The 10,472-nt window shown below is 43.7% G+C and overlaps 2 protein-coding genes across 2 annotated transcripts; one reads left to right on the top strand and one right to left on the bottom strand.

The window, feature by feature from the left end:
• Positions 1–408: 408 nt before the first annotated feature.
• LOC135634081 (L-ascorbate oxidase homolog) lies at positions 409–2,735 on the bottom strand. Its single transcript, XM_065144263.1, has 3 exons — positions 2,110–2,735; positions 891–2,003; positions 409–819 (listed from the first exon to the last, which is right to left on the bottom strand). Exons 1-3 carry the CDS (start codon positions 2,616–2,618, stop codon positions 522–524), a joined length of 1,920 nt encoding a protein of 639 aa, XP_065000335.1. The 5' UTR covers positions 2,619–2,735; the 3' UTR covers positions 409–521.
• Positions 2,736–8,112: 5,377 nt separating this feature from the next.
• On the top strand, positions 8,113–10,071 carry LOC135633314 (protein LURP-one-related 8-like). The gene is made up of 2 exons (XM_065142640.1): positions 8,113–8,444; positions 9,392–10,071. The coding sequence occupies exons 1-2, from the start codon at positions 8,181–8,183 to the stop codon at positions 9,767–9,769; spliced, it is 642 nt and encodes a 213-aa protein (XP_064998712.1). The 5' UTR covers positions 8,113–8,180; the 3' UTR covers positions 9,770–10,071.
• Positions 10,072–10,472: the final 401 nt, after the last annotated feature.

Raw genomic sequence — 10,472 nt, forward strand, 5'->3', positions numbered from 1 at the left:
TATCTTTCTGTTGGTGTTATAAGTTAGGCTTGGCATAGCTTCAGTCATTGAATTCTCCGACATTTCATGCAAGTGATAGAATGATTCTTACATTATATATAATCGCTGCTTAATCCTAACCTATTCTGAAACATGAAAATAATATCTCTATATGTAAGAATGATATCATTTAAATGCATAGTGGAAAACATGACATTCTTTCAAAATTTGATGATTTAAAAAAAATAATAATAAAAATAAAATTCATAGTGAAATATAGAACCCATTTGAAGAAAATGTGGGAAATAAATGATTGGTGAGGGTTTGCAAATTTGCAATACCATCGTTACAGCCAGCCTTTAGATGCCAAAATAAAAAGAAAAAACTTCACTCAAATAAAAATTAATACAAATCCCTTTAAATGGCCTCTTACTTCCTCTCTTTATTCTTGCTTCTCTATTTGTCTCCATCTACGCCCTTATATTGAGTTGCAACTATCTTCTCAGGACTGGCGGCGGCGGCAATGGCGAGCAGCCTTGCGCTTAGATGTAGGACGGCGGCCTGGGGAGCTTGGCGACGGCGCCGCAGAGCAGCGCGTTGTCCGGCATGTTGGACTCATCTCTCAGCGACCTCTCTGGCGACACCACGCTGATGTAGAGCTGCTGCCCCAAGTAGCGCCGCTCCCACAGCTCCGACCGCAGGTTCCACATCCCCGCGTTATCGAACGTCAGCAAGATCGCCGACCACGACCGCTGGTACACCTGGATCGTGTGCCGGCTCACCGCGTCTGCGAGATTGTAGCTCTTCCGGCTCTCCGGCGTCCACTTCCCATGCCCCATCCTGCACCCAGTCATCAACTACAATAAGCTCTGATCCAATTGGCGTTTTGGAATCAGCAGGTGGTTGCTCACCCGGCGGCGAAGAAGGAGTAGCCATCCAAATGGTAGGCTTGCATGCTTCTGTCGGGGTTTTCGAAGACGATCTCGATGAACGTCCGGTAGGTGGCGTTGACAACGTTGGGGACGATCTTGATGGGGGCGTCGGACGCCGCCGGCTCGTCGGCGATGGTGTCGTACTTGAACACCTTGTCGGCAATGCCGTAGTATTCTGCGAGCTTGAGCGGCGTGGCGGCGTCCGAGTGTGACACGGCGTTGAGCGCGTAGCGCCGCTTCCCGTCGACGAGCCCGACCGAGTTGACGAGCTTGATGGTGCGGGTGATGTTGATGTTACCGTAGTGGTAGGATCCCTGCGGGTTGGGGCGAGCGGCGCTGGCGGTGAGGTTCAACCGGAAAGACCGCCACTGATTGAACGACCACGCCCAGCCGGAGGGCGCCGCCGGGAGGTCCGGGGACGGCGGAGTGTTGGAGCCGGCATACCGGATCACGCCGGTCGCGGACAGGGCGTACTTGGTGAAGCGAGAGGAGGCCACCATGTAGTAGTCCCGGGGCTCCTGGTTGGCGGTGACGAGCACCGACAAGCACTGCCCGACGTGCACGTCGAGGGAGTCGTACACGTTCTGCACCGTGTGGGAGCCGTCCATCTCGACGAGCTTCATTGCGTGGGATTGAATGCGGAAGTTGAGTGACACCTTCATGCCGACGTTGCAGACGCGGTAGCGGTAGGTCTTCCCGGACTTCATGGTGAAGAGCGGGGGATCGTCCTTGCCGGTGGAGTCCTTACCGGGGCGGCCATTGATGAGGATGCCGGAGGGACGCCCGATGGTGCGGCCGGCGTCAAGGAGCCTGGCGAGGTTTTTGTGGCTCTTGGTGTACCAATCACCGACGAGGACGGTATAGTCGTCAGCGGGGTCGGCGAAAGGGACGGGGATGAGGAGGCGGCTGTTGACCCGTAGGCCGCCGAAGCCGCCGGCGGCCCGGTGCATGTCGAGGGCGGGGAAGTAGACGAAACTGCCTATCTGGTCCTTGACCTGGAAATGGTAGGTGAAGTTTTGGCCCGGAGGGATGGGGCAATTGGTGCCCGCCGTGCCGTCCACCCACGAGTTCTTTCTCTGTTGAATCCCGTTCCTGCCATATGTAAACCACTCATCTGAGAAGAAGATGAAGATGACATACAATATATATATATATATATATATAAAGCATGCATAGAAGATGTAGTGGGGGTGCAAACCAGGTGAAGAGGAAGGGCTCATCGAGGTGGTTGAAGACGTTGACGACGATGTTGTTGTTGGTGGTGGAGTTGATGTTGGGGCCCGGGAACTCCCCGTTGATCAGAATCGCCTGCTGCGGGACGCCAAGGGGGGAGACGGTGCCATAGGTCACGTTCCACGTGAAGTAGAGATAGGGATCCTCGGCCACTACCGCCGGAATGCGGTGGAGGAGGAGGAGAAGGGGTGGAAACAGATGGAAGAACGCCGTCGCCCACGCCACCTGGGCCCCTTCCCTTCCTCTCCTCATCCTTCGAGAGCGCAACTGGACGTCACAGGGCCGTCGTCGGAGCTGTAGCAAACCATTGCCATGACTTGGATTTATAGGCTTCCGTGACATGTGATCTGGGGCACGGCGCCCGATCAGAGGCGGCCTCTGCTCTCCTTCACTCGTTCTCCGCGCTTGCCGTGTGGAGGAGCAACAGCGGCAGCACCGCGAGGAGGGAAGAGAAGTGGGGATACGAATGGCCATGTTTAGACACCAGTAGATCCAGAGAGAGAGAGAGAGAGAGAGAGAGAGAGAGAGAGAGAGAGAGAAAAGGTAGGGTAAAAAATGGTTGACCAAATAATAGGGATGACAGCACTCCTCATATCATGATCAGGTCAAACCGAAACGATTGGTTTGAGATGACTCATTAGGCTTACGAGTGGAGAGCCGAAGTTTAAGATGGAGATCTTTTTTTAGTCACCCACATGATTGGATCTAAATTTTTTTGCTATTCCATGACTCGGGTCTGTTTTGACCTCATCTAATCTAACCCACTAGATATGAGTTGATAGTTCATGTCGGATTCGGATCAACCTTATATGTATACACATTTCCCTCTAAAACTTTAAAATCTTATTTGTGTGTTACTTGATAAACTTTAATTTACATTGACATCCATTTCGGATAATTTAGACATATTATATTTTTATTTTAAATAAATTAATATAAACGATGGTTCACTTGAATTTTCTGAAGCATGATATATATATATATATATATATATATATATATATATATATATATATATATATATATATATATATATATATTGTATATTATGTATGGACTTCCTATTATCTCCTCTCAACCCAGCAAATAGGCCTAAAAATTAAATCTTATTTATCTCAATCGGCCCATAAGGATCAAAATTTAACGACGGCCCGAGAGGATATGACTATATTTAAACTAAAATGATGCCAAATTGTCAGTTTTAAATTGTAAATTGTTGTACCGGAGACAATTTATATATTTCAGAACTTGATTTGTTATGTTAATGATTTTGTCATATGTAGTCTTTGGACAAAGCAATTTTATTTTCATGGAAACATTTTACAAGTTGAGAGTTGGTCATGTTACATTGATCATAGCTCCTCATGCTTGTCTTTGATCTTTACATGGCATGCAGCTCTATTATCAAACAATGAAGTCCAATTCATACAAAGCAGTATGATCAGGTAATGCCCAAATTGACAAGTGAAAAAAGAACACAAACAAGTTATAGAAGATGATATGTTCTAGGTTATGAAATCTCAAACAAATTCACTTGTTGCAAGTCATAGATTTGGTCAAATCTCATCTTCATCACTTATATCATGTAAGTATAATCCACCTATGTTTTGACAACTAATCAAATATATTTTCCTTGTGCTTCTGCTTTCCTTAATCAGTTATCATCAATGTGCAGTTCATGGATGATATAAGTGGGTTTTTGTTGACTTTGGTCATAATGCCACAGCAGAAGATCTTCTGAAGCATCTTCTTCTCCCAGATGATCATTCAAGAACAACATCTCTCTTTCAGAACAGGAACAAAGAAGAGTGATTAGAACTATGCCTTTTAGAACTTTTTCTTCTCACCACACAAGTTGCAACCCCTTGAAAGCTACATGATTCCTTCAACAGCTTCCACAGCATGTCGAAAGGAAGCCATATCTATCCATAACTTCCACATTTTCCCTCAGATCTTGACATCATTATCAACTTCATTCAATTCCATAGCCCTTTCATATTCTTCCAAGATGCCTTTTGGATCGATCAAAGAGGCCACAGTCTCCATCAGCTCCCTCATCTTTATCTCCATGTGCGCCATGTGGAAGTCTTACCTTTACAGGTGTCACACTCCATATGTGACCACATGTTCCCAATCAAGCAGATGATGTGGGAGAAGATGCAAAAGAAGTGATGCACACTTAAACAGTGTCACATTTCAGTAGAGTTAGTGCAGAGATCCATGTGTTTAGCCCTTGTAGCTGGAGAAGTCATTGCAGCAATAAGGGTGGGGGATGGTCTAAAGTATTGTCCATGGTGGGGTTTGATGGCGGTGTGGTGGTCTAAAGTTCAAAGCATTTGCGCAAGTATTGTCCATGGTGGGGTTTGGATGTTGATGATACCCTTTAACTTGAAGCATTGCAGAAAGAAGCAGTTTGTGGCTCCTAAAAGAAGATGATTAGCCTCCTTCTGAAGTCTTTCATGCAAGCCAAATGTTGCACTCATTTTTAGCATTACATAAAAGTAGGTGTTTACAGTCAAAAAGTTCCACTAGATTTGAGCATAGAGGTAGATTATGGCTCTCAAAACAGGTGATTAGCTTCTTTCTGTAGAGTACGACACAAGTCAAAAGTTGCATGAACATTGATCATAGATCGTGGCTCTTAAAAGTAGGTGATCAGATTCATTATCGTCTTTAGCTTGCTGCCAGTCTAAGAAGCTACTTTTCCAAGCGTGCAGTGCTGGCAAAATCAACATGGTGAAGTGGTAGATTTGCCAGGATATCATCAGGACAAGGAAGTCAGTAAAGATGTGGTGTGGTTTCCTCACCTCGAAGAACACTTGCGAGTTCTGCTATTGGAATACTCCTTGCTAACGTAAGGAGGAAGATTCATGTGCTCATTTCTTTCCATCTTTTATGACCACAAAGTGACATTTACGCATACTTTATATCTCAATATGTTGTGTTAGGTATTGTAAGATGGATGACTAAATATTCTTTCGAGATGACTCCTTCTAAAGACCAGCATCGAATGTGTGTTCGACAATACCATCCTAATTCCAAGATAATTTGAAATCTTATATTAAGGTGAGAGAATCTTATTGATACAATGACGGATTTCGTTGAATGGATGTGTTTCGCATGTCAACCTCTGATCTGCTTGAAATATTCATCGCATCCAACCTAAATCATTTGATACTCGGAAGTCTTTCGGGTCTCAATGGCATCCAACAGTACCACACTGTTGTGTGCATGACGATAATATACAGATATGTCGATCTGCATGCAACAACACCACATTGGATTATATATTAGCATCATGTCGATGAGATCAATGGTTACAATTAACATTAGATGCTGAGACGTCCGGTCATACGCTGTTGCATGTCATGCATCCTGGTGTCCTTTCTCTCTTTCTCAGAGATCAATCGATTCATGAGCAAAGTGTCTTCTGTTGAGAGGAACCATCGAAACATCGAGACAGCTGACACTGGTTCGACTTTTTGAGAGAACAGAAATTGATTTGATCCTTCGAGACACAGGCAGCCATGCTCGAGCAAACTTGTTGTCAGGAAAAGGATGAGTCGGAATCACGACCACAGAAGCAGCTGTGCATGAACAAACAAAGCCTCATGCGTCGTTTTTTGCACAGCAAAGAAAAAAAGGTGCAGAATTGAGTGGGGGAAAGCACGCGCATTTATCATTTTCTTTGTTCTTGATGATTCCAGCCTCATCATCTCCCCCCACCACCACCTCTCACCTCAGCTTCTCCTTTCTCTGGTCTTCCCCCCAAGACATGAAGGACCCATGAAGTGGCGTAGTTAACCAATGGGATCTTGACGCACGGATCAAGCTAGGGTTTTGGCTTCTCTTCCCAAGTTGGAATCTGTTCTTCTCTATTCCTCAACGACAGTTATCATTGGCAGCCGCGTTTTCTTTAACCAACATCAGTAAACTGTGATCATCTTTTCTAGTACATGAAGCATAAATAAATTCATTTGTGGATTTCCTGTTTTATCTGATATATTGTTTGTGGAAAAGGCTACGTTTGTAAATGAGTTCTTTTAATGTTAGATGGTGCATTTGTTTTCCACCATGCAAGCAGAAGAGGGTTTAGATTCATGAGACATAGTAATTGCTCGTCTGGTCTCAACACAAAGAATCTAAGATAGATTTTAATATATGTCTTGGTCACTTTACTGTCACCCTAAAGAATCATGTAGTTCCATAAGCTGGCATGCTTTCAACACCAGAGTGACACACGATGGAGGCTTAGGATGGCGCTAACCCATTAAAGACCAAAGAAGATTATGTCAGACCATGGTCATCTTGGCATAAGCTCAAGAAAGCAAATCAAAAGGGAAATAAGATTAAGATAAGATGATTATAATGGGCCAATCAACAGTTCATATGGCATATAGTTCTTCGTTTTCGGCATGCTGATGATTGCCTATAGCATTTCATCTAACCACACACCAGCTTGATAACTGATTGAGAAAGAAAAAGGTCTTCGATGGAGAACACATGAATCAATTGTATGCCCTACAAACAAAAGCATGATGCGGTTTGCACTAAAAAATCATTGTAGAACTTAACAGTTACAAGATTTCAGCTTCCTTCTTTTAGGTCCTAACTGTTAGGATCACAAAAAGAGAAAAGGAAGAAGACTAGTTTTGGTGAGAAAAGTTGGCAGATAAATATACCATTCCCAAAACTTCATAATGCATGAGAAACTACATTGGAAAGCTGATTGGTGAATAAATCACGTTTTATATATTTTTTTCGATAAGAATTTGAACTTAATCATTTAGAGGGAAGACAAGAAATGGTAAATAATATGTGGCTCAGCTGTATGATAATGGAGATGTGTGCATCTGTATCAGCTAATTGGATTTGATTGTTAGCTAAGCCACTGTGGACACATTATCTGATGCATGATAAGTTTCCTCATCTTACTTGCCTCTTGATGGTAGTAGCAACTAAACCAAGGTGGAAGCTGTTTCCATGGGTTGTGTGGAATGAGTGCTTAGCTGTTGGTGTCAAGATGATCAGTAACCTAACTTTAAGAGAGAAAAAGATAGGAGACAACAATAGATGACAAAAAGGAAGGAAGAGGAGAGAGTGTTGCAATTCCAACTCAACTTTATTGCAAGCTAATTATTATGATGGCACTTTATGGAGAGATGCACTAATGTTGTCACTCACTTTAGGCACAAGAACATGTTCTTATCCAAGTGCACTAAGTCCAGGTTCCATCACACCAGTGATAGAATTCTCAGGTTGGTGTCTTGTCCTCAATGGAACTGATTAGACTTGTTCTTTTCATATTTTACATCAAATTGAATAAGAATACTAGTAGATTAAATAACTTGACATTGTCTTCATCTCAAGCTCCATCAAACAACACAACATTTATTTAAATCAAAGGCATATAGTAATTTATCTATTCGTATTGAGTTCATTTATCCTTTAGAATAAAATATAAGATACCATCTCTTTCCCCTCACGGATCAATTACAGAGTCATCCTCCTAATATGCTCGTGCTGAAAGAAAAGAATAAGATAATTATCAATGTCGATGAGATAATTAACTCATAAACATAGAATCGTTGGCTGATTAAAGATACTTAAGCTCAGATGCGTCGATGATGATAGATTCAATTAGCCTTTATAAATTCGGGATACGATAATAGTGATTAATGTTAATTAGTATTTAACTCATACAATTGATGTTTACCAGTAATTTTTCCCCTTAAATTTCACCAACTTCTTGCCTTTTTCCCAAATTAGCTTTGCATAGACATCAGTAGTTATGTATGCTAATGAAGTGCTCAGTAGTTCTTCTGAGCCACTTACTATTACTACTGGAATTCTAATACACAATGATACTAGGATTGACGATGACGTCATCCGCACGTGCCTCCGCGTCATTCCCACTTCGTCGTAGGGGTATTTTCGTCCATGCGGGGATATAAATACCGGCGACGGTTAGGCACCACCAAAAGCGGCTCGCACGGTCGTCTCTTCCACCTCGACTGAGATCGGACTCCGGTGGACATGACGAAGGTCCACCCCCACGCCACGGCGGCGGAGGAGCCGCCCAGGCCTGAATCGCCCCGCGCCGGCGGAGGGAGGGCAGCAGCGGAGGCGACGGTGCTGACGGTGTGGCGGAAGTCGCTTCTCTTCAACGGGAATGGGTTCACGGTGTTCGACTCCAAGGGGCACTTGGTGTTCCGGGTGGACAACTATTCCTCAGGGAGTAGGGATTGCATCGTTCTCATGGACGCCGCCGGGAAGCCGCTGCTCACCATCCGGCGAAAGGTACCCAACACCCCCACACCCACCCCCCCAAGCCTAATCTTTGGATCTGAAACGGTTTCCTGTTATGCGTTTTCTAGGGTTTCCGAGTTCTTGAATTGCGATACTGTCTCTTATCCTTTCTTTCGGCACGCAAAATTACAACTTTGGGGCTCAAAGTGTGATGTTCGATCGAAAAGCTTGCATATTTGGATTGGTTTTATTAATAATCTCTGTTCTTTTTCGTTCTGCTTTGCGTTATTTGGAACACCAAGTAGTGAAAATTTTGATCTTTATGAAAGAGAAATCGGAATAAGATGAGCGAGCTCATAGGTCGATCAAGAATTTGAGCTTCCTACCTCAACTTGTTTGCTTTTGTTTAGTGGAGAAATGTTTCGATCGTCTCGAGTCAAATTACATGTTCTAAAGCCATGAGCATCATTACAAAATGCAATCCTTAGAACCCATTCCTTGTTCCTAAAAATGAAATCTGAAGAATAGTACTTTTTGTCTGACTTCTATCGTTTGTAAGACTACTTTGATTTGTTTTTACACGCAAGAAAATGTTTGTAAAATCGCTCGAGGATAGATAGGAGGATGGATGATGAATATAACCAATTTATTTATAGACGAAGACCACATAAACTCAATCAGTCGAACACACACATCTTTGATGTGGCCAAATTTGTTTCCCGACACTGACCAATCTAACTGTGATCTCCAAAAGATTTATGAGTTCGATGCGTGACTGTCTACAGCAAATGAAATCCCATGCTGAAACTACAGATTTAAAATGAATCAAGATCAATGAACCGAGTTTAGAGCAAACCGTAGAAGTCTATTTCAACTCAATCGAGCTTGTTTTGCCTGAACAAAAGAAAAGCTAAGGAACAGAGATGATGCGGAAGATATCCATATAAGTATCATGAGCTCGTTAATAATGGTGAATTCAACTCTCTGAAAACATGCAGAAGCTGAGTCTGGGAGAGCACTGGCGAATCTATGATGGCGAGGAGGCTATCAACCCCAGGTTTGCGGTCAAGAAGAAGCACACGGGCCTCCTGCACTCGAAGGGACTGGCGCGAGTGACCCCATGCGCGTCGGGCACCGAGTCGCGCCTTGCCTACGACGCCGAGGGCTCCTACTCACGGCGGTGCTGTGCCATCTACGACAGCAGGCGACGGCAACTGGCAGAGATCCAGAAAAAGGAGTCCGCTCAAGGCATATCCCTTGGCCTCGATGTCTTCCGCCTGGTGGTGGAGCCGGAGCTCGATGCAGCATTCGCGATGGCCATGGTGATACTCCTGGAGCAGATGTTTGGATCCAGAGGGTCACTGCTTAGAGGTTGAAGGGTCGTATCGAGCTTGTGTTCGTATGAGCTTGTTAGTCTCCCCTGCCCATCCATCTCATGGAAATTGTAACAAAAAACTGCAAGAAAAAAAGAAGAGGAAGTGTATATACTTTTGATGACATGAGATGAGATGAAGACGAAGATGAAGATGAACAAGAACCAACAAGATGTCCTTCTCTGATGCTAATTACACCGTGCTTCAAGATTTTGGTGTCTTCACCTAAAACAGAGTTTGTTTGTTTCGATTGATATCATCAATAAACTAAAATATGATGCCGATATCAATATTATTCTCTTAAATCTCTGAAACCGAACATAGTGATTGGGAATCTTGATGGAACTTTCATGGTTATTTGCTCTTGTTGGAAACCCGGCAGAAGTCTTTATTGCAAGTCGCTCTTTTTTGTTGTTGCTCATGAACGGAACGACTGCTTAGCACTTTCCATGACGGGAGCGCAAGAAAAGCAAGCAATCTGATTTTGATCGAACATACTTAGCCTCTGGCTTGAGATGAAGGACATGGACGTACTGGCACACAAACATCTGTAGCAACTTAGGAAGAAGAGTTGTCTTCAGGGTTGATGCACAAGATGCTAATCTTGTTCCAGTCGCTGGGTTTTTCTCGATCTCCATTCGGAAACCAATTCTTTGATTGCCAACTGTACCGAAAATTAAACTTTTGCTGTCCTAAATTGTCGATG

Source organism: Musa acuminata, chromosome BXJ3-3 (assembly GCF_036884655.1).
Source record: "Musa acuminata AAA Group cultivar baxijiao chromosome BXJ3-3, Cavendish_Baxijiao_AAA, whole genome shotgun sequence".
Classification (NCBI taxonomy): Eukaryota; Viridiplantae; Streptophyta; class Magnoliopsida; order Zingiberales; family Musaceae; genus Musa; species Musa acuminata.